Source organism: Phacochoerus africanus, chromosome 8 (genome assembly GCF_016906955.1).
Source record: "Phacochoerus africanus isolate WHEZ1 chromosome 8, ROS_Pafr_v1, whole genome shotgun sequence".
Lineage (NCBI taxonomy): Eukaryota > Metazoa > Chordata > Mammalia > Artiodactyla > Suidae > Phacochoerus > Phacochoerus africanus.
Window position 1 is genome coordinate 163,666,706 of NC_062551.1, and position 24,745 is coordinate 163,691,450.

At 39.7% G+C, this 24,745-nt stretch overlaps 1 protein-coding gene across 1 annotated transcript in view; it reads right to left on the reverse strand.

Annotated features, from left to right (window-relative positions):
- Positions 1-418: 418 nt before the first annotated feature.
- The window catches only part of CMPK1 (cytidine/uridine monophosphate kinase 1), a 34,751-nt gene continuing 10,424 nt past the window's right edge, over positions 419-24,745 (reverse strand). Inside the window, exons 2-6 of the mRNA XM_047789159.1 lie at positions 9,869-10,015; positions 5,408-5,560; positions 3,528-3,604; positions 3,197-3,293; positions 419-1,541 (exon numbers count right to left, since the gene is read on the reverse strand). Coding sequence (XP_047645115.1) covers positions 1,500-1,541; positions 3,197-3,293; positions 3,528-3,604; positions 5,408-5,560; positions 9,869-10,015 — 516 coding nt within the window. The 3' untranslated portion in view covers positions 419-1,499. The remainder of the gene's footprint in view (positions 1,542-3,196; positions 3,294-3,527; positions 3,605-5,407; positions 5,561-9,868; positions 10,016-24,745) is intronic.

Below are 24,745 nucleotides of genomic sequence, written 5' to 3' on the forward strand. Positions count from 1 at the left end.
GTTGAAAATTCATAATAAGTGAATTTCATAACACATGTAGAAATAAATGTATTACAAAATAAGAACATCCACAAATTGTCCTCACTATTCCCAGTGACTTTAAGTATAAAATCTAATTATACAAAGTTAAAATTCCTTGCCCAATTTAACCCTGTATACCAAAACAGTATAAGTGCTGAAAATGAGGAATATTTTAATAAATCTCTTATTAAGAACTTTGGATACCACTTTGTATTAGTAATGGCAGAAAAAGCTAAGAAAGGAAAAAACAAATTCCTCAGAGATTTTTAAAGGAAAAATGTATTTAAGAGAGAATTCCTTTAGACTCTGTAATTTTTCTTTTTTTAAAATTCTGTACCTTTCGATGCTTCAACCTGATGCCAAAAAAAGAATTTACTGAATAAAAGCAGTCAGGAAGGGAATTAAACATTTATAAGATAAATTTATTATTTTTCTGACCAAAGTGCAGTGATTTTTAAATCTTAAACAACTATGAAAAAAAATTCAAGAAAAATAAAATACAAATGGGAAATTTAGCCATTAGATTTCTTCTGCTTTGTACTAACCCTATCCTTAGTCTAGAAAACAAACAAACAAAAAAACCTTTGAAGTATTACCAAAACACTAACCGAATCATTTTACCATCAATCTAATAGGTACATGCATTTCAAGGTTCCCCTGATAGGAATTTTGCTAAGATCAGTGTAATCATTAAGAACACAACACAACAGAGCATAAGGAACACCGATCACCAGATGTGATCTCTGCCCCTCACCCTCAGGTTTACGTCAGAATAAAGCTGACGATTCCTCCAGGCTCTGAACCCCCAGTGCCTCCATCCCAATCCCTGGGAGCAAAGACTATGCCCTGTCACACAGCTTTGTACAGCTTGTAGTAAAACAAAGCCTGCAAGTTTTCTTACTTTTCTGTAGCAAATGGTCAGTCATTTGATAAATACTAAAAACATTTCTAGAAATTCACTTTGTGAGTCTGTTTATCAAACACACTGTGCGAGAACTGACTACACAAGAAGTCGTCCTTGGGAATTTGGTCCACAAATCCACTTTAACAGGTTGGAAATTTAAAACCTGCAAGAGGAAGAAGACGTGGGGAATCCCTAATCCAAACACGTTGTAATTACTAAAGGGATATACACACATACTAAAAAGTTATGCTCACAGAAGGCACAAACTATGAAAGGGATATTCTTGTTGAATCAAAACAAAGAACTAGCTAATAGTCGTCTTTGTTTTGTGAGCACCACAGCTACAATGAAGTTAGACTTGAATTCACTATCTACTCCTGTGACCAAAATAAAATAAAATAAAACAAAATAAAAACCCTTGACGATAAAAAATTTAATTTGTCTTACTACATACTTTCCAGCCGTTAATTGAGATGTAATTACGAAAGATTAAAATTGCCTTAAAAAGGGATTGTGATAGCAGCTATCAAAGCAATATTCAAGCATGATTTCGAGGATGCTTTCAGATATAGAGTTAGCCTTCTTTGTCAAAAATCTTCACAACTTCATCAAAAACCTGTAAAGGAAAAAAATAAGAATAATAATTTAAAAAGAAGACACTGTTAAAACACCATTTGGATACGTTCCTGTTAAAATTAGTCAATTTTATGTTAAGTTTCAAAATGGATCATTAAAAACCACATTACACTTTCTCAGTTTCATCTATTTTACTTTAGACAATAATATAACATAAATAATACATGTAAAATTATGAACATGTTGCTTCAATATTATTAGTGTTTTTAGGACAAAGCAAACTTCTTGATAGGCTACCAATCATATGATAAAAAGAAAACTGAAGTGGCTTATCTTCCTAGTTCTGCTTCTAAAACACCAGGTCTTCTGGGAGTTCCTGTCGTGGTGCAACGGAAATGAATCCTACTAGGAACCATGAGGTTGTGGGTTCGATCCCTGGCCTCGCTCAGTGTGTTAAGGATCCGGCGTTGCCGTGGGCTGTGTGGTGTAGGTCTCAGACGCAGCTCTGATCTGACATTGCTGTGGCTGTGGTGTAGGCCAGCAGCTACAGCTCTGATTAGACCCCTAGCCTGGGAACCTCCATATGCCATGCGTGCGGCCCTGAAAAGACAAAAGACGTCCCCCACCCTCCAAAATAAATAAATAAAACACTAGGTTTTCTGATGTACTACTTTACCTCTATTGCAAGTGACTATGGATAAAAAACCAAAAATGATTATATGATAAAAAAGGTCCAGAGGGAGATGATTAAGGGAATCGGGGAAAGATAAGGTGAATTTAAAAGACACGAGAAATAGTTGCTGGGCAGTGAGGGCTTGCAAACCACACTACAGAGGCCACTGATCCATGAAGGAAGAGACAAGCACTGAGGCGTGGAAACCCTGCACCTCTGGAGCGACACACTCTGTGACGGAAGTGATGAAAGCAGCCTGGGGCGCTTCAGCTAGATAATCTGCCATTCACATTACAGATTTTTTTTTTTTTTAAATGACCATGGTCCAAATCACAGTTCTGAAAATGCCAATTTTCCAGTGCTCAAAAAAAGAAGTTTAGAATTAATAAACCACCCACTTCTGAGAGTTCCCGTCGTGGCTCAGCAGTAACAAATCCAACTAGCATCCAGGAGGATGAAGTGTTCAGTTCCTGGCCTCGTTCAGTGGGTTAAGGATCTGGCACTGCTGTGGGCTGTGGTGTAGGTTGCAGACGCCGCTCTGATCTGGTGTTGCTGTGGCTGCAGTCTAGGCCAGCAGCTCCAGCACCAATTCAACCCCTAGCCTGGGAACTTCCATATTCCACAGGTTCGGTCCTAAAAAAAAGCCATTAAAAAAAAAAAAAAAAAAAAACAACCAAAAACCCACCCACTTCTTACAAAGAACAAGTCTGAAGTTGTAAAACCCATTTTAGACTCCATTCAAAATGCAGAAGTATACCTGAAACTAATGCAATTCTGTAAATCAACTATATTTCAATTGAAAAAAAAGAGAAAAAAAGCCTAATTTTTCATTCAGTCTCTAGTGCTTTGAGCCTCTTAAAAAGCAACCAACTGGTCATAGTACTTCTTTTTTTTCCTTGCATACCACCCCCCTCCCTACCCAAAATCACATTAACAAATTTTTTTAAAGTATAGTTGTTTTAGAATGTTGTGTTCCAAGATCACATTTTTACTTTACTTTTAGGCAGGCTTGAGAAACTCACTTCATCAACAGATTTAGAAGCATCTATTTTCTTGACTTTCCCCATTTCTTCATATAAGTCAATAATTGGCTTTGTTGACTGAAGATAGGTTTGAATTCTGCAAAAGAAGCAAATATTCCAAGGTTCTAAGTATACTTCTCTCCCTCATGATAGGACAGATCAGGGGACAATATAGAATATGACCCAACCCTTATCACCTTTTTAGGCCCAAGCCATCTACATATTTAAGCAGGACATTTTCTTTTGCGGAGCCAAACGGGGCAGGTGTGTAATCTGCTACTCAAGTTCTAAACGGAGACTGAGGTGGCTAAGAGTAAACACTGCCAAGTACCTCTTTTCCAAGCTCTCTCTGTTGTCATCACTCCTACCACTACTCTTTCCCCTCTCAAGACATCGTTCAATACAGATCTAAAAAGAAATACATCAAAAGTTATTTTAAAAACGACAGGAATTTGCCAGTCTTTTAAACCTTTAGAGAGAATAAAGTTTAAAGTGATTAGCAACAAAACCCTGCATTAAACCCAATGTGTCTAATTCATCAATCAACATGCAGAGTTGAAACATGTGGTTCAATTTATATCAACTAGGTTAAATCAGCACAGAGCATTATAAGAATTCATTCATGACTCAGTTTTTCCTGCGTATTTTTTTCAAACCGCAATAAAAAGATGATTTCTACGTGTATGGTTCCATCTAGGACATATTATTAACTTATTAGGTATGAATTATGGGTCTCAAATTTTGTTCCATTTCTGCTTACTTTCCGATAATTCCATAAATATCCAAGTACTTCAGAGTCAACATATTTGCATCTGAATAAAGTATCCCTTGTTAATCATGAATAAACATTCCTTAGTTATAAAGCTGTGGTAACATTCTAAAATTAACTTTGAAGAATAAGTGAAAACATATTTTTGGGGGTTGGAAGAAGAGAGTTACATTTTCAAACAACTCAAGGGCTGCAGCAAGTCTCTCCACCACAAGCACATTTGCAATTCAACCTAGAATAGTCAACTTCCTTCCAGGCAGTACTGGAGATTCTTATTCCTTCAGGCTGTTGGCATTAATTTAATAAAGTTTATATTACAGCTGTCAAACAGAGTCAGGCCTTTTAATTAAATGATTCCGGGGGAAAAAAAAAGATTCAGAGAAATTCATTCAGTTTTCAAAAGTATGTCTGGTGATGTTATGAGAAGTGCCAGAAAGAAGAAGAATGCTTCCTGTCTTTTCAAGATCATCTCACTCTTAGAAGACAAATCAGCCATCTTATATGTTTCTTCAAAACAGAAAGTTTTTGGGAGTTCCCCTCATGGCTCGGTGGCAACAAACCTGACTAGGATCCATGAGGACGTGGGTTCGATCCCTGGCCTTGCTCAGTGGGTTAAGGATCTGGCGTTGCCATGAGCTGTGGTGTAGGTAACAGATGTGGCCCAGATCTGGCATTGCTGTGGCTGTGATGTAGGCCGGCAGCTGCAGCTCCAATCTGACCCCTAGTCTGGGAACTTCCATGTGCCACAGGTACGGTCCTGAAAAGTAAATAAAATAAAATGAAATAAAATAGAATGTTTTCCCAACTTCTCAGAATATGTGTTTCTTTTCCAGTAAACAAATCTAAGGCAAGATACTGATTAATAGTGCCTACTTCAGAAGTAACAGTGTAGCTTCATTACTTAACATTACTTATGAGGGAGTTCCCGTCGTGGCGCAGTGGTTAACGAATCCGACTAGAAACCATGAGGTTGCGGGTTCGGTCCCTGCCCTTGCTCAGTGGGTTAAGGATCCGGCGTTGCCGTGAGCTATGGTGTAGGTCGCAGATGCGGCTCGGATCCCGCGTTGCTGTGGCTCTGGTGTAGGCCGGTGGCTACAGCTCCGATTGGACCCCTAGCCTGGGAACCTCCACATGTTGCGGGAGCAGCCCAAGAAATAGCAAAAAGACAAAAAGACAAAAAAAAAATTACTTATGAGTTAATTCAAAACAAAACAAATTCTTTTTATTTGAAAATAAAGCAAATTTTAGGCCTACAAGGTTGCTGATGCCAAAGAGCTTTTAATAATTCAACAGTAAGACAGTGCTGTTCTATCCATGCAACTTATCAATTCAAAAAACACTGTTGCCAATATGAAATGTAAATATAAAATAAATCACTTTTTCTCTAATAGTTCACCATCAGCTGTTTGAAGCCCATGTAGGCAGGTGAAGATTTTCATTACCTCATTATTACAGTCAAAAAACAAAACGAAAGATACATCAGCTTTCCCATCCATGGTCTTGTTCCAACCTTGAAGGTTGTCTTGATTTCTTGGAAACCCATCAATCAAGAATTTATTCTTCTGAGCATTGGCTGCCATTGTCTGATCCATTTCCTAAAGAAAAAGGAAGACTTAGGTTCAACACTGCATTAATAAAATGCAATTTTCTTAAGCAGGGTAGTAGCCGTATGGTTGTGTTTTATCATTATTCTTTACATCATAAGAATGGAGGAAAAAAAAAAAAAGGAAGGAAATAATCTCAAATATTAACATGCAGAGCTATGGGTATGTACCCTTCCCCCATTTTATACACATATACACATAATTTATTTTCTGTAATTTCTAAATTTCCTATAGTAAGCATATATTATTCTGACAAAGTTATAAACAGCAAAAAGAGAAAAATAAGCCTCAACCAATGTCTTTGCTCCAGCCACTCGAGACCCTATCTTGCCTTCCTGTTCCTCCTCCTGAGTCATTCTGCTATGGTAGGAAGTATGCCGCTTCTATAGGTACTCAGTACTCATATTCTCTGCAATGATTCAAGTCCAAGTGCAAAAAAATTTGGACATATGAAGACATTGCTAGCATTAACTATTAGTCCAGGAGTCAATACCTTTTTTTTGGTCCTTTCAGGGACGCACCTGCAGCATATGAAAGTTCCCAGGCTAGGGGCTGAATTGGAGCTGAAGCTGCTCACCTACGCCACAATCACAGCACATCTGAGCCTCATCTTGCGACCTACACCACAGCTCATGGCAATGCCAGATCCTCAACCCACTGAGCAGGGCCAGGGATCAAACCTGCATCCTCATGGATACTAGTTAGGTTCGTTACTGCTGAGCCACAATGGGAACTCTTTTTTTTTTAACTGAAGCTAATTTAAACCTAAATGCCACTGGCTACCCCCTAACATAGCAAAGAAAACAATACATTCAGAAAGATAGCAAGAGTTGCACATTTCACCGTCCTCTTCCAAAGTCTGAATTTAGGCAGAACGTGGAAACATGTGAATGGGAGATGCGGCTCTCTAACCTCCAAATCCTTGCCACTATCAACCACGTAAGACAAGGGCAGATGCGTAACTCTCTGACAAACTCCAGAGGAGCCTCCATTCCAAACTGACATCCAGTTCCCTCAGACTTTTCTGGTTCTTCAAGAAGAGTAATAGCTGCCAGGACTTCTAATTCCTTTATCTGAGGGCTGGCTTTATCCCAGTATCTAGCCTCTCCGATATGCACAAAACCTTCACAGAATGCTTTTTGGACCCCTGCTGTAACACTTCTAACCCAATTACAGTAGCAGAAGATACCTGAAGAGGTACACGAATATTCTACTCAGTCAACATATATTCATTCAAGGCTATCAGGGAACATGAAGAGCAAGGCCATGGCCCCTTGACCATGTGGGTAACAAAATGTGCTAAGTTCGATATTGAGGTATGCAAGGTTGCTCTAATAAAATAAAGCAAGCACAAACTACCTGGGAAAGTGCCACAAAGGGCTTTACCAAAGAGGGGGCTGCAGAGCTGAATCCTGAATAATGAAATGGCAGGCAGAAAGGGATCAAGGTACCCCAAATGGTGCATAAAGGCTCAGAAATGAGGAAACATAACGGAAATAAGTTGGTAGAGGTGAATCTTAGGATGTGTGAAGAGAGTGGTAGGAGACATGATTAAAAAGAAAGTAGGGCCAAAACTAATGAAGAACATGTTGTAGTTCTTATTCTACAAGCAACACAGGACCACAGAAGTTTTAAGCAATAAGAAGAACATGCTCACGTCACCTTTAGGAAAAAAAAATCACTCTGACTGCACCATGAAGGATGAATTAGGAGGGAACAAAGATGGATTAAAGGCAAAAGACTAATGATAAGGCTCTAGTGAGGGTCCAAGTAAGAAAAAAGAGAATCTGAACTAAGATGAGAGTGGAAGGAAGAGAGAGAGAAAAAGACTAAAGAGAAGGATAAAGAGAAAGATAACTGAAATGATCTGCTCACTGAACGGACTTGGGAAAATGAAGACGGGGTGGAAAAGCGAGGACGGCACCCTTACTTCTGGCTTGGGCAGCTGGGCAGATGGCAGAACCTTTAACCAGGACAGGAAATAAAGAACGACTACAGTTTAGATGATACAGTCAGCCTCTGACTTGTTGATGTGGAGACACTTGTGAGACATTCAGATGGTTGCCTAATAGTGATAAATATAGGTCTGGAGGTAAGAAAAAAAAATTTTTTGTACTAGAGATTTTGGCATCAGTAGCATAGTGAAAGCCTTGGGCACGGCTAAAACCATCCAGCAAGAAATGTATAAAATAAGAGGAGAACCAAGGATGAAACCCTGAGAAGCATCATTGTTTAAGAAACTTGCATAAGAAGTTATCAAAAGAGGAATAGCAGTCACTGGAGTTCCCTGGCGGCAGAGCGAGTTGGGATCTAGGGTTGTTGCTGCTGTGGCAAGGGTTGCTGCTGTGGTGAGAGTTCAAACCCCGGTCTGGGACCTTGTGCGCCACAGGCATGGCCAGAAAGAAAGAAAGAGAAGAAAAGAGAGGAAAGAAAGAAGAGAGAGCAGTCATCGAAGTAGGAGAGAATGGAGAGAAATGGTGTCACAGAGAACAAAAGAGCAATGAGTTTCAAAAAGACAGTAAGTTAAATGCTACCAAAAAATGACTGAAAATGACCCCCTAGATGTGACAGAGAAGATCATTGGTGACATCAGCAAGAACAGTTTCAGTGAAGACGGAAACACAGTCTCAGTGCAAAGAGTTGAAGATTAGAAAATGAAAAAGTAAGAAACATAGACTATTCTTTCACAACTAAGCATAAATGGAGAGAGGGCACTAAATCCAGAGAATAAGGAGAAAAGACTTGTTTACTCTGAATGGAAGCAGGTTACTCCTCTCTCTGAGGTGAGAGGTCAGAATGCGTGTGAAGGAGCCATGCTTCATCCTCCCATTTTCTGGTCCCATTCAGAAGCTCTTATCTCTTTTCCATCAGGCTTCAACTATTTCTTGCTATTTCCACACTTGTGTTTCTCCTTCAATGACTATAATCTTGGGGAGTTATCACGCAGATGCAATGAATCTGGGTTTGAGATGGGACCTATTTTAGTTTGACAGCTGTTAGTCTCAGCATTTCACACTGAAGGCAGGGGGCAGCACCAGAAAAGCAACATCAAGACAGAGAACGGCAGGGATTCCGTTGTGGCGCAGCGGAAACGAATCCGCCTAGGAACCATGAGGTTGGGGTTCGATCCCTGGCCTCCCTCAGTGGGTTGAGGATCGGTGTTGCCATGAGCTATGGTGTAGGTCGGCTGGGATCCCATGTTGCTGTGGCTCTGGTATGGGCGAACGGCTACAGCTCCAATTGGATCCCGAGCCTGGGAACCTCCATGTGCCGTGGGTGTGGCCCTAAAAAGATAAAAAATAAAATAAAAAAATTAAAAAAAAAAAAGAGAATGGCAGCAATGGAGGGAGGGTCACTGGAGGGAGAGAGGGAGGGAGGGGAGAAGGAAGAAAAGAAGAAAGTTTGGAAGAAAACAGAAAAGGGAAAACAAGAGGGGGAGGAAGAGGAGGAGGAGCGGGAGGAGAAAAAGAAGAAACAGAAATAGAAGGAGGGGAGTTCCCATGGTGTCCATAAGGACTTGGGTTCGATCCCTGGCCTCGCTCAGTGGGTTAAGGATCCAGCATTGCGGTGAGCTGTGGTGTAGGTTGCAGACATGGCTCAGACCTGGCATTGCTGTGGCTGTGGTGTAGGCCGGGGCCCCAGCTCTGATTGGACCCCGAGCCTGGGAACCTCCATGTACTGTTGGTGCAGCCTAAGAAGGAAAATCAAGAACAGAAATGGAGGGAGGATGGATTGTCTGCATGTTGGGAAGGGTCAGGTGCACACATTCGAATGAGGAGTCGTAGCTGATCCTAGACCAAGGCAGAGAATGCTTGCTACTTTCCAATCTCTTCCCAGGTGAACTCGGAATTTCCAGTCCCGCCATTCTCAAACACCGTGACCACCTTCCACAGGCAAGAAATTCAACACTCTTATTTTTTTTATTATTATTATTATTATTATTTTATTTTTATTTTTGTCTTTTTGCTATTTCTTGGGCCGCTCCCATGGCACATGGAAGTTCCCAGGCTAGGGGTCAAATCGGAGCTGTAGCCACCGGCCTACACCAGAGCCACAGCAACGCAGGATCCGAGCTGCGTCTGCAACCTACACCACAGCTCACAGCAACGCCGGATCCTTAACCCACTGAGCGAGGCCAGGGACCGAACCCGCAACCTCATGGTTCCTAGTCGGATTCGTTAACCACTGCGCCACGACGGGAAGTCCGACACTCTGATTTTTATCATTGCTCACAGGAAAGGGAGAATTAGCATCTCATCTCCTTGTTGGCTGAAATCAGTTGGCATGTACACTCCTTACCCTCCTTAACAAACTGATGGTTATCTCAACTGGCACGATCTTTCCATCTTTAATGTACTTTTCAATCAGTTCGCCATACTGTGAATCGGGGTTCTTCCTTTCATCACGAAGAAGTTCTCCGGCAGAAAGGTGTGTATAGCCATATTTCTGAAAGAAACAACATATAGGGAAAAAAATCAACATACATTCAACCCAGTAATAGGACTGTTTTTTTTCCCTTTGTGGTTATTTCTATATTCTAATTTTTCTATGATAAACAAGCTTTGTTTGTGTATTAAATAAACAATAAAGAAAAACAAAAAGATTTCATACAATCCAGTCTGCTTAAAAAATGCCGTTAATCTACATAGGGCATGGTAGCTATAATGTTCACAAATCATGCAATCATTCCAAAATGTATTTAACCATTCAAGGCATTAACAGCTCATTATATTCCTTCACAAACACAAAGTTTAAATATCATTAATAATGGTCAAATAAAAGTCTAACAAAAATCTATGTAATTTAAGATAATCCCCCCATCTTATCACGGTTGGCTGTATCCACCTTCCATAGAAACCTTTCCTTCCCTTCCTTACACTCAACGCATGTAAGTAGAACTGATCAGCATTTACACAAGCCCATTCATCTGTTTTGTTCCCTTTCTCACGAAACGGTACAAGTCCTACCCTCTCCATGAAACTAGCTTTCCTGGCCACTCTGGAGAGTGGACACATAATCAAATAGTGTCTTCGACCATCGGTGTCCCTGACGGCTCAGTGGGCTAAGGATCGGGTCACTGCTGTGGCACAGGTTTGTGGCCTGGCCTAGGAACTTCTGCGTGGCAAGGGCAGGGCCAAAAAAAAATCAAAACGAAAAGAATATCTGTCCCTCAATCTAGGCCAGTGTCTTCCTTACCACTCTCAAAAGTCCATTTCCCACCTCTCTAGTTGTGACTGGGGTGGTCTCATCTGTAAAATGAGAATACAGATACCTATTTTATCATTTAGTCGTGATGATTATATGAGATAATGTATATAAATTGCCTACCAAAGAGGCTGAAACATAATAGGGAAAGACATCAATTACTTCCTTGCCATCATGAAGATACTTATGTAATAATAATCTGGAAGCTTTTTTTTTTTTTTTTCTTTTTAGGGCCACACAGCACCATATGGAAGTTTCCAGGCTAGGGGTCAAATAAGGGCTAAAGCCACAGCCACAGCCACAGCTACATGGGATCTGAGCGGCATCTGCAGCCTACGCCACAGCTTGCAGCAACGCCAGATTCTTAACCCACTGAGCAAGGCCAGGGATCAAACCCGAATCCTCATGGATACTAATCAGGTTCTTAACCCACTGAACCACAAGAGGAACTCCTTGGAAGCATTTTTGTATTATATATATACCATTTTTATTATATATGTGTGTGCATATTTCCCTTTAAAAGTTTTGATAGATCAATCAAAGGGCTTAAGTGAGATCATAGGTGTGACTATACTGTGAAAGGTCAGTAGTCTTATGATTATGACGATCATTTTTATTAAGGATTTACAAATGATGTATTAGGCCAGGGCACAGAATAATAGCTGAGCTAAGCCACATAAGATGCGATAGTGTTGTTCTGCCATTTCCCTAGGGCTGCAGTGAGAAAACAATACAGATCTAAGAGACAATTCTGAATACTAAAAAGCTTCTTCCTCCACATGAACTTGCATGTTCCTTTTTATTACATCAAAAGAACTATAAAATCTATTTTCAAAATGTTTTTACTCTCAAATATCAGGGTACTGAGATCTATATTCAATCTTCAGTTACAACAATCATCTCATATCAAATTTTTAAGACTCCCTAAGTGGGTTTTTATTTCATCCACAGTTAAGTGTACAATAAATATTTGATAACTTAAGTTTTATCTTTAATTTCAACGTTAGAATTGGAGGTAGCCCACACCCCGCCCCCTCCTTCTAAAACAGAATGTTTCAAGTGTACATTTTATGAAAATTAACTCTCTCAATTACTCAGGCTTTACTGATTTCTTTTTTGGATTGTAAAAGCCATGCTTTACCCCTTTTCTATCTTCAAAAATTGTTGGCTAAACTTGTTCTTGTTAATTATAGTAAGCTAAAGTAAGGTAGTCTGCAAAGGAAAACACACTCTAAATGGTTTATTTGCTGACTAAAATTGGATATACAATTTGACGAGAATAAACAAAAACCACAGTATCGTTCATGTCTCTGTTAGGCATACAGCCCCTTCCTATTAGAAGTGATCAAAAGTACTTGGTTGTTGTAACAGGCTTTTAAAAACACTCCCATTATGTACAGAAAATGAAAATACAAAAGTATTTAATCACTTTGTTATTTTAAAATTATTTTCACATCACACCATTTTTAAATGTCTACTTTGATCAACAAGTGTAAGCAAACATTTGAAAAATGGGTGTGGAAAAGACTTTATAAAAAATGAGGTGTGACCGACTTTCCCATTTACCATGTACAATTTTCAAAATACATTTTGCAACTACTGTCCACAGCATTTTATAGCAGCCTCATCTCCCACTGCTTACTTTGGCTCCTGCTTGGAAGTCTATGCTTGCCGGATGCTCTCATCTGGTCCAGAGATTACAGCATATGGTAGTATTGAATAAATGCAGAGACAAACAGTACTAAACAATGGCAAACGCTCAGTCGAACACCAACAACACAGACTGCCTTGGCTGTACGAACACACACATTTAGAAGCCCAGCTAGTGATTTAGAAATTAGTATACACTGTTTGTTTCCTGACACTGAAGAGCTCGAATCTGTAAGCTTACGTTACGTTAAAATGGGTTTTGGCATACTACTTTTTTTAAAAAAGACTAGTTGCAAACTGTAGACACGTACAGCTGCTAAACATTTTTAAAATGACAGTCAAAAAGAGAGAAAACAATCTCATCTGCAAAGTCCAAGGAGACAAAGAACTTAAATAAATATAATCGCATCAAATCTATTCATCTGTCTTTTTCTCCTCCACATTTCATTTTTAAAAATCCTCTATTCACCAGTTACCTTTTTTATACTATAAAGGATCTTGCTGAAGCTTTCCACTTACCACAGAGTTCTTACAACAACACAAATACAACTACCACTTACATACTAGTTACTGTGGTATTTAATACTAGCTAGACTTTAAAGAGCATGTTTTCTAAGCATTCTGCTATCATTAAGTAGTCACTGATGCCAACTGTGAGGAAAGCAAGAATAGATGTTTCCCAGGCTTCACCAAATGTTTTCACTTTCTCTGAAATTTCCTAGCAATTAAAATCTAGTGGGTCACTAACTACAGTCTTAAGAGCAACATTCAAACCACAGCAGGTTATAAATACTATAAACTATAATAACTACAATTACAAGCTACTCTTCAACTAAAAATAGTTTTCTAGTGACTAACGCATAAATCCAATTCATTTACAGTAACTGCCTAAATATCTTACTTTCACTTTCGCCATTAAGAAGTTAAAAAACAACTCAATAACTTCTATGAATCACACACTAAGATTTGGAGGGAGAAAAAAATACACCGTGTTCTCAACAAGTACAGAAGAGCACTCTATGTTACTACAACTAGGCGAATGTTCATAATTTTATGGTATCAAATCTCAAATCATCTTGATCAACTTTTCTCCCTTCTTAGCAATTTTCTTTCCTTCTTTCTAAATTTAAGTAATGTGGTTCTATGTGGATAAAAACAACAAAAACCATCGAAACCAACACAAAAGCCAAAAAGGAGTTCAAGGTACAAATGATGCATAAACGACAGGAAGAGATCCAGATGCCAGGCACCTCCTCCTGTGAGTATGGTAATTAGAAAGCAGCTTTCGGACTGCTACTGAGCCTGCGTTACAGCAGAGATGGCAGATATAAATATATTTTTAAAGCAACTGAGTTAAAACTATTGGATATCCTTTAAATAGTCGGCACATTTACAAAGCATCAAAGACAGTTTATTTTGCATTCTCTGTAAGATTAGTGAATATTAAAAAGAAAATTCTAGAGTTTCCTGGTCGCTCAGCAGGTTAAGGATCCAGCATTGTCACTGCTGTGGCTCAGGTTGCTGCTATGGCCTGGGTTCAATGCCTGGCCTGGGAACCTTTATTTATTTATTTATGGCCACACCCATGCTTATGAAATTTCCCAGGCCAGTGACTGAATCTGAGCCGAAACTATAGCAACACCAGATCCTTTAACCCACTGTGCCAGGCTGGGGATTGAACCTGTGCCTCCGTAGCAACCAGAGCCACGCAGTTGGATTCTTTTTTTTTTTTTTTTTGTCTTTTTGCCATTTCTTGGGCCGATCTCATGGCATACGGAGGTTCCCAGGCTAGGGGTCGAATCAGAGTTGTAGCCACTGGCCTACGCCACAGCCACAGCAACGCAGGATCTGAGCTACATCTGCAACCTACACCACAGCTCACGGCAACGCCAGTTCCTCAACCCACCGAGCAAGGCCAGGGATTGAACCCGCAACCTCATGGTTCCTAGTTGGATTCGTTAACCACTGACCCACATCAGGAACTCTTGCAGTTGGATTCTTAACCCACTGTGCCACAGCATGGCCCCAGGAACTTCTGCAGACTGTGGAAACAACCAAAAAAAAAAAAAAATCTAAATTCTACTTATGTACTGTCAACAATGCACCTTCAGTATAACATCTGGAAATGTTATCCAGAGCCATCCAAACTCATCAATTTGGCACTTGCTGCAAAACAATAGTTTTAGAGCTTATAGCATCCCAGCAACACTTCATGTAAGGTTATCATCTATTTCAAAGGCATTCCCAATAGAACTTTTCCAATTACTGAGATGTCTGATAAGCACTTTACAGTAACAATAACTTCCAGGCCTAGAGAAATTACTTTTCTTTGACTGTAGAACTGTTACACACTGCCCAGAGGCCTAGAACTGGGCAGCTGTTCAGCGTTCCTTGCCCTTTTACCCACAGAGGGTCAGGAAAAGGGTTTCTCTTCTAACCACCACTATACAGAGGTTAGGAAAGAAAGGTAGGGAAGAAGGGCGGCAGCCAGGGATGAAGGGAGGGGGGACAGAGAGAGAAAGGGAGGGGGGAGGGAAGAGAGGGAGATGGACTATTCAGCGAGGGAAAGACTGAGTAGAATATCTGACAAATTGCTACCGGATTTTCAGTCTCGTTTTTAGCCTACCCTCTCTCTTATCCAAGTGTGTACGTCATATTTGACCACGCCTATTTAATTACAAATTTACATATTAACTATAAACTATGAAAGTTATAAACTAAGCTAAATCTTTTCTTAGGCAAGAAGCTTTAGCAGACAGACTCCAGATTAACCTGAAGCATATTTCTTTCTCTAATTAAAGAGCGCTATTTTGAAAGGTTACATACAACAAAGGAGAAGATGGATATGATCCATTCAACTGCATATAATTACAGTACTATTTCATTTTCCTCAATGTTTTGCACTTCATAAAAGAAAACCTTAACTCAGGCACTATGTGGAACTTATTTTAAATCCATAAACATTCATTGAGTCTCTGCGAAGTGCCAGGCCATGTGCTAAATCAGGCGAGATAAATAAATAAATCAGGTTATATTCACAAAGCATGCAATAGCGACTTGCATCAAGTCACTTGAGCCCTACTATTAATTACGTCAATTCTTCATATCCGCACTAATTTTTCCCAAGGAATTCAGTCTTTACCAGCACTGTATGCTTGATGAGGAAGTTGATTCCTCAGAGGCAGTGGCAAGAAGGTAGAACAATAAGTAAAACTTAAGGAAAAGGTGAGTGGGAAGCCATGAAAAAGACCATTTCTTCATTTGCGTAGGTCTCAATATCCCGCTAACATTTTGCAGAAGCCTTCTCAGAATGCTGAGGATTTTGGCAAGTGATTCATGTACCAAATGGCCCCAATAGCAACTGTGAATTGGAATTTTCACATTCCAATTTTATTCCAGTTTGTCATTTCCAGTATTTTTATTTCTTTTAAGTCATCTCAGCCATTCTGAAACAAGCTGCATTCCCTATACTAGGAAGAGATGGAAGATAGTCAAAGGGGAAGATGAGGCTCAGAAACTTCCAGGGATTCCAGGAGCTGACTGGCAATAATTTGATATTTTCCAACATTAATGGATAGGCACAGAGGTCTCGCTAATCTTAACAAACACGCTTCTGGGAGTTCCAGTTGTGACTCAGTGAGTTAAGAACCCAACTTGTATGAGGATGCAGGTTCGATCCCTGGCCTCACTCAGTGGATTAAAGCTCTGGCATTGCTGTGAGCTGCAGTGTAGATCACAGAGGCAGCTCTGATCCTGCATTGCTATGGCTGTGGCTGTGGCTTAGGCCAGCAGCTGCAGCTCCAATTTGACCCCTAGCCTGAGAACTTTCATATGTCACAGGTGCAGCCATTAAAAAAAAGCCAAAAAAAAAGAAAAGAAAAACACACATCTGATCTTGTTAATTAAGTGATCAATTCTCATAGTCACCACAGAGCCTATAAGCAAAACACGCTCATGATATTGTTGCAGGTGGTCTAAGAGCCTAGAATTCAGTTAACTCAGTTCCTGTGGGAACACTCAGAGGCTATACATCAAAGCACTCAAATGAAGCCCTAGGCTCTATTTCACCTTATGAAAGAGAGGTTTCTTAGACACTATAAGCAGGTCCAACTGTACTTGTCTCCTATTTTTTACAAAAAGGTAAATAATATTAAAATGAGACTATCATCTACCCAGGGAATATCAAAAGTCATTAAGTCAATAAGCAATATTACTTGACAGTGCAATTTGTAAAGAACTTCACTACAAAATAACTACAACATTTTAATAGCTTAGGTTCTCTTTAAAAACTAGAATTTTTTGGATTTGCCAATCAACACTTGAGAAAAATGGGCAAAGGATACCAAACTCTGAATTCAATAATATATGCAAACATAGCATTTGAGCATCTGCAACATTATCAAACAAATGGAGGTCACATTTAGAGGAACACAGACGATTCAGCAAGGATCAGAACATGAGGAACTTACTAAAGCCGCATACTTAGAACACTGAACTAGAAGCTGAGATATAACTAATCCAGTGTGACTCTAGGAAATTTGACCTTTCTTAGATCAGTTTCTTCATTTGTAAAACAGCAATGTCTATACTACCAGAAACAATATCTATACTATACTACACCATCGGCCACAGCCAAATATCATTAACTGCTAAAACTGGAAGTGTCTCCCGAAGAACATATTCACACACTCCTAGAAATACGGTCTCTGCTACTAGATTCAAGACCCACCACGAGAACACTCAGACAGGTCAGGGAGAAGTTAGACAAACTCACAGAGGTCTTTCCGGGAGCCAAGCCCAAGCTAATTAGTGGCTAAACTGCAAATAACATACCAATAAAGGAGCAAAGTCAAAGAATAATGACAGAACAATACATGAAAATCTAATTAATTATGCAAATAGCCCCAAAAACACAGGCTCCAAAATTTGGCATCACAGATGTATTTGAGTATACTAAAAAATTTAGGAAACCAAGAATTTTTTATCATGCTTACTATTTTCTTATAAACAAAAAGATCAATAGCTTTCCAACCAACCATCAATGGCTAATGAGAAAATACACATTTTTAAATGTCCTATTAAAGTCAAGTATACCTCAATTTTTAAAATCCTATTCTAAACAGTAATAAAAACTTAGGAGTTCCTGTCATGGCACAGTGGTTAACGAATCTGACTAGGATCCATGAGAATGCAGGTTCGATCCCTGGCCTTACTCAGTGAGTTAAGGATCTGGCATTGCTGTGAGCTGTGGTATAGGTCACAGAGGTGGCTCAGATCTGGTGTTGTTGTGGTTGTGGCATAGGCTGGCGGCTAGAGCTCCAATTCGAGTCCTAGCCCGGGGAACTTGCATATGCCACAGGTGTGGCCCTAAAAAGACAAAAGACAAAAAAAAAAAACCAAAAAAAAACACCAAACAAACCCACAGTAATAAAAACTTAAATATAGGGAGAAATCTAAAACTATTACATAAGAATTATATGAAGAAACTAGAAATACTTAGAATCAACACCATGAAAAGATTTAATACTGTATATATTTAGGTTTTTTAATTAAAAAAAATTTTTTTTGGAGGGGTCTTTTTTAGGGCTGCACCCACACCATATGGAAGTTCCCAGGCTAGGGGTCAAATTGGAGCTGCAGCTGCTGGCCTATGCCACGGCCACAGCAACAGAGGATCTGAGCCATGTCTGTGACCTACACTGCAGCTCATGGAAATACGGGATCCTTAACCCACTGAGTGGGGCCAGGAATTGAAACCATGTCCTTATGGATACTAGTCGGGTTTGTTACCACTGAGCCACCAGGGGAACTCCTCAATACTGAAAATATTTAAATTTTTTGCAAATTAATCTATAAATTGACTGCAACCTCAATCAAAATTTGACTGGGATTATTCATGTTTTAATGAAACTTGATGAGTTGATTTTCAAGTTTATCAGAAAGAGTAAATATGAGAGAATAGCCAAACTTAAAAATAAAATTAAAAACTACAAATGGGAACTTGTCTTAACAAGTGGCATAAAATATTATGAAGCTATAGTAATTAAAGCAGTGTGATACTGTACAGACAAATGAAACAATGAAACTCAACAGAATCTAAAAACAGACCCACCATATAAATTATAATTCAATGAGTAAAAGAGTTATCTAAAAAAAAAAAAAATCAATGGGGAAAAGATGAGCTATTTAATAAATGATACTAAGCAACTGGCTACCCATCTGGGGAAAAATTAGCCTCTTGCATCATATCATAGACAAAACAATTCCACGTAAACTAAAGATCTAAAGCAACACAATACAAGGAAACAAACAAACAAAAACCAAACAAAAAAACCCTAGGATAGTACTAAGGAAAAATAATCTTGAAATAGAGAAAAGGCATTTCAAAACAAGAACCAAAACAGCTAAGATTTATGTTTGACCACATAAACAATAAAAAGTTCTGAACAAAGAAAGATACCATAAATATTATCAAATGACAAGCAACAGCCTGGGAGAAAATATTTTCACCATACAAAGGTGACACGATAATATACATTGTATACTAAGAGACGCTTTATTTGTTAATAAAGAAAAAAAGCTCAAAACAAAAATGGGCAAAGGATAAGATCAGAGAAAAGGAAAAAAGAAAAGATGCTCAACCTTACTGGCAATCATGAAAATGCAAATTAAAGTGATTTCATTTTTCATCCATCAGATTGATTATAATAAAAAGACTCATATCTGGGTATGGCAAGGATGGGGGTTGGTAAAGGCTGGGTGGTGGGGGAAGACCAGCATCCTGATAGTTTGTGAGAATGTAAATTGGTTCAGACTTTCTTTTTTTTAATGGGCTCACCCGCAGCTATGGAAGTTCCTGGGCCAAGGACTGAATCCCGGCACAGCTGCAGCAATGGTGTATCCACTATGCTGGGCCAGGGATCAAACCCACACCTTCGTAGCCACCCAAGCTGCTGCAGTTTGATTCTTAACCCACTGTGCCACAGCAGAAACTCCCTTCAGACTTTTTAGAGGGCTATTTGACAGTCTATCAAAATTGAAGTTTGCATACCCTTTGGCTCAATAATTCCATTTTTAGGAGTTGTGCTACTGAAACAGTTGCACATGTGCACAAAGACATGTATGTGAATGCTTACATCAGCATCATTTGTAAATAGGAAATCTAAATGTCCACCGATGTATGAATGGCTGAATAGATTATTGTAATATAATGAATGGAGTAGAGCTATCTCTACGTTCTGATATGGAAAGCTATCCAAGATACACTGTTAAGCAAAAATAAATAAATAAATAAATGGCACAAAACAATAGGCAATGTTCGTTCGCATGCATCTGTGCATGAATTATAAAACGCATCCAGAAAGGACCAGAAAGCCACACATTAAAAAGTTGGTGATTACAGGAGTTCCCGTCGTGGTGCAGTGGTTGGCGAGTCCGACTGGGAACCATGAGGTTGCGGGTTCGGTCCCTGCCGTTGCTCAGTGGGTTGACGATCCGGCGTTGCCGTGAGCTGTGGTGTAGGTTGCAGACGTGGCTTGGATCCCGCGTTGCTGTGGCTCTGGTGTAGGCCGGTGGCTACAGCTCCGATTAGACCCCTGGCCTGGGAACCTCCATATGCCGCGGGAGCGGCCCAAGAAATAGCAACAACAACAACAACAACAAAAGACAAAAAAAAAAAGTTGGTGATTACATAAGAAGCATAGGCTAAGGGTTTTTTTTTGGTTTTGTTTTGTTTTGTTTACTTTTTGCCTTTTCTAGGGCCACTCCTGCAGCATATGGAGGTTCCCAGGCTAGGGGTCTAATCAGAGCTGAAGCCACTGGCCTATGCCAGAGCCACAGCAACACCAGATCCGAGTCTTGTCTTCGACCTACACCACAGCTCAGAGCAACACCAGATCCTTAACCCACTGAGCAAGGCCAGGGATCGAACCTGCAACCTCATGGTTCCTAGTCGGATTTGTTAACCACTGCTTTAATCAGCCTTAGTCCTAGGCTAAGGCTGATTAAAGAAAACTTTCACTTTTTCCTTTATGTACTTTCAAATTATTTGAATGTCGATGTACATGTATACGTATACACATTTTAAAGTTTTAATTTAAAGAAAGCATATATACTGTCTGTATATACATCTCTAAAGGGCAAATATCACAAAGTAAGATTGATGATTTAAGTGTTTTACTAATATTAAATCCTAAGAGAACAGCAAAATAAACAGCTTTACATTAAGAGTAAAAAATCCCTGCATGAAAGACATCATCTGATTTCAAGAAAAAAGGGAAAACAGTACCTGCACAATCACAAACTTATTTAAAATTTAAAGCTAAATCACTGAAGAGAATAGCAGCAAAGATCAGTTCAAATGTTTGGATAAAAATTTCTCTGGAAAGTGATCCATTCCTTAAACAAAGGAGAAACAAAAGTATAAAATAGCAACACAGAGACACACTACATGGGCATGAAGTCAAGAGTTATAGAAGGAGACAGAAAACAGTCCAGTTTTATAGCCTAGAAACAGATGGAAATTTAGAGACACACTAAGTTGAGAGGATCCAAAAGGCACAGCAGCAAAAGTTTAAAAATAAACACATTTCAGTGAGGCCTTACTCTAGACACTAGAGTTCAAAATTACATGCAAGATGTTCTGGAAGTGACACATCCATGGCAGACAATGTACCCAAACTACTTCCAGTCTCCAGAATGACCCCTTGGAGCACCTTCAGCACTTTATTGTGCCAACCTCTCTAAATCAATTTTTAATTTTTAAATTTTTTTTATTTTTATTTTTTTTGTCGTTGTTGTTGTTGCCATTTCTTGGGCTGCACCCACGGCATATGGAGGTTCCCAGGCCAGGGGTCTAATCGGAGCTGTAGCCACCAGCCTACGCCAGAGCCACAGCAACGCGGGATCCGAGCCGCGTCTGCAACCTACACCACAGCTCACGGCAACGCAGGATCGTTAACCCACTGAGCAAGGGCAAGGATGGAACCCGCAAGCTCATGGTTCCTAGTTGGACTCGTTAACCACTGCGCCACGACGGGAACTCCTCTAAATCAATTTTTTAAGAGGAAATTAATCTTGCTTAAGAAACAATCATCTTTATTTTCAGTTCAGTTACCTGTGCTAACAAGAAAAAGTATGAGGAAAATCAATATTTGCTATGAAAAGCAATATATTTCAAAAAAATTGGTATAAGATTTACCTTCATGATTACATTTTGTTCAACCTAAAATTAAAGTCAGTCTAGGAATATAAATTTTTGATGGTAAAGCCATTAAATCCTAGGCCAGCCTGGGATTTAATGTTGACCGTAGACCACTGTACCTACGTACACAGCGTAGAACAGATTAGAAGGGACTCCTGGTTCTTGATTAAAGTCTAACTTCTTCATACAAAGGAAACATCCTAGAAAGTGGTAAGCTTAAGGGAAATTTTTATGGAAAACTTTCTTTCCTGCCATGACTACTCAACAGGAAGAATGCTGAGGCTGGAAATCATTTTGCAAAATGGGCACCTTCTTCCACCCCACTAGCCTGACTAAATTGGACGCAGTTACGCCCTGGAATCAGTCAAGGAAGTAACAAGAATTTGCTACTCCCGCTCTTTGTTCCGTCTACCATTATCCCCTCTTCCAGCTCAGCTCTCAGTCCCAGGCATAACACAGACACCAGTCAGACCTCTTCTACAGTTTTGGCCTCACCGTATCAATCTTTCAATCACTGTACCATAGGCAAGAGAAAGCACACTGCATGTTCTAAAGTTCAAGATATTAGACTTCATCACAATTAAAAACTTCTGTGGTTCCAAGGACACTACCAAGAAAATGAAGACAACCCAAGGACAGGAGAAAAAGCTCTGTAAATCATTTATCTGGATAAGGGACTCGTTCCAAAAATATACATTAAAAAACGTTACAGCTCAGTAATAAAAAGATAAATAACCCAATTTCTAAAATTACAAAAGAAAATTTTTACAATGCAGTATTCTGGGGGTGGGGAGGATGGAAGATCCAAATAGACATTTCTCCAAAGAAGATATATACATGTCCAGTAAGTATGGGAAAGTTGCTCAACATCCTTAATCATCAGGGAAATGCAAATCAAAACCACCCATTAGGATAGCTATTTTGAAAAAAATGGCCAATGAGTGAGTACATGAAAGAGGCTCACAGCATTAGTCATTAGGGAAATGCAAATCAAAACCAGATACCAGGAGTCCCCTTCGTGGCTCAGCAATTAACGAATCCAACTAGGATCCTGAGATGTGGGTTCAATCCCTGCCCTTGCTCAGTGGGTTAAGGATCTGGCATTACCGTTAGCTGTGCTGTAGGTCGCAAATGTGGCTCGGATCCTGTGTTGCTGTGGCTCTGGTGTAGACCAGCAGTTGTAGCTATGATTCAACCCCTAGCCTGGGAACCTCCATATGCTGCAGGTGCGGCCCTGAAATAGCAAAAAAAAAAAAAAAAAAAAAAAAACCAAAAAAACCAGACAGCACTGCATACCTCGTAGGGTGGTTAAAATCAAACACAGAATGAGAAGTGCAGGTGAGGATAAAGAAACCACATACTGCTGTGGTTTCACACCACTGGTAGGAATGTAAAACGGCACAGCTGCTGTGCAAAACAGTTCCTCAACAACTTAAACAGAATTATCCTAAGATCCAGCAATTCCACTCCTGGCGATTTACCCCAAAGACTCAAAACAGATGCTGGTACGCCAAGGATAACCGCAGCATTACTCACAATAGTGGAAAGATGGAAGCAGCCGGAATCCAACAACAGATGAATGGATAAACAAAATGCAATATATACATACAATGAAACGTTATTCAGCCATAAAAAGGAATGAAGTTCTGATACATTTTAACATGTGAAACTTGAAAACACCCTGAGTGAAAGAGGCTGTACCAAAAGGACAAATATTGCATGATTCCACTTATGTAATGTATTTAAAATAGGCAAATTCAGAGGCACAAAGTAGTTACCAGGGCATGGGAGAAGGGAAGAAAGGAAAATTATTGCCTAATGGTACAGAATTTCTGTTTGGGGTGATGAAGAAGTTTTAGAAAGGTGATGGTTACACAACACTGTGAATGCAATTTATGCTACTGAACTGTACACTTAAAGTGGTCAAAATGGTAAATTTCATGATATATTTACCACAATAAAAAAATAATGTAACATGCAAAGACCACTGAATTATACATTTTATTTATTTATTTATTTATTTATTTATTTATTTATTTACGGGGCTGCACCCGAGGCATACGGAGGTTCCCAGGCTAGGGGTCGAATTGGAGCTACAGCTGCCGGCCTACACCACAGCCACAGCAACGTGGGATCTGAGCCACGTCTGTAACCTACACCACACTCACGGCAGTGCCGGATCACTGACCCGCTAAGTGAGGCCAGGGATCAAAGCTGCATCCTTATGGATACTGATGGATTCGTTTCCACAATGGGAACTCCGAATTACACATTTTAAATGGGTAAGTTGTATGGCATACAAATTCTTTTTTTAAAATTTTTTAATTTTTTATTTTTTTGTGTCTTTTTAGGACCACATCTGCGGCGTATGGAAGTTCCCAGGCTAGAGGTCGAGTCAAAGCTGTAGCTGCCAGCCTGAGCCATAGCAACGCGAGAGAGACAGACACACAGACACACACACACACACACACCCCCGGCTCAGGAATTTCCGCATGCCACAGGTGCTGCCAAAAAACAAGAAATGCAATTCCTTGGTGCTCCCATTCACACGACGTAGAGTGGTAAAGAATGCGCACACATTCACAGTGACTAGGATAATACACCTCTTGAACGTGGCTACATACGAATATAGTATATTACATACTATCTAACACAAGTCTCAGGATTCAGATCTGTTTTAGGGCTGGCAAAATCACCTACTTTCAAACCCTCATTTCACCAAAGGGGAAACTAAGATACGCTGACTTGCCAGTAGCAGAGAGGGAACTGGCTCTTGAACCCAGGTCTCCTGACTCTCAATGACTACTATTCCACAGTGGACCTCTGAGGTAATTCCTAAGTGATAGACATCGAGGTAAACATTCAGCCAGCCTCTGACTGTCATTGCTTTGCTTCATTTTTGCCTTTCTCCACTTCTGAAACCATTTCCATTTTCCACTTGCCTCACCCAAAAGTCAAATAAGTAACAAAAGTTTCCGGTTTAAAAACCTAAACTAGGTGTTCCTGTTGTGGCTCAGAGGGTTAAGAAACCCACTAGAATCCATGAGGACATGGGTTCTATCCCTGGCCTTGCTCAGTGGGTTAAGGATCTGGCATTGCCATGAGCTGTGGTGTAGATC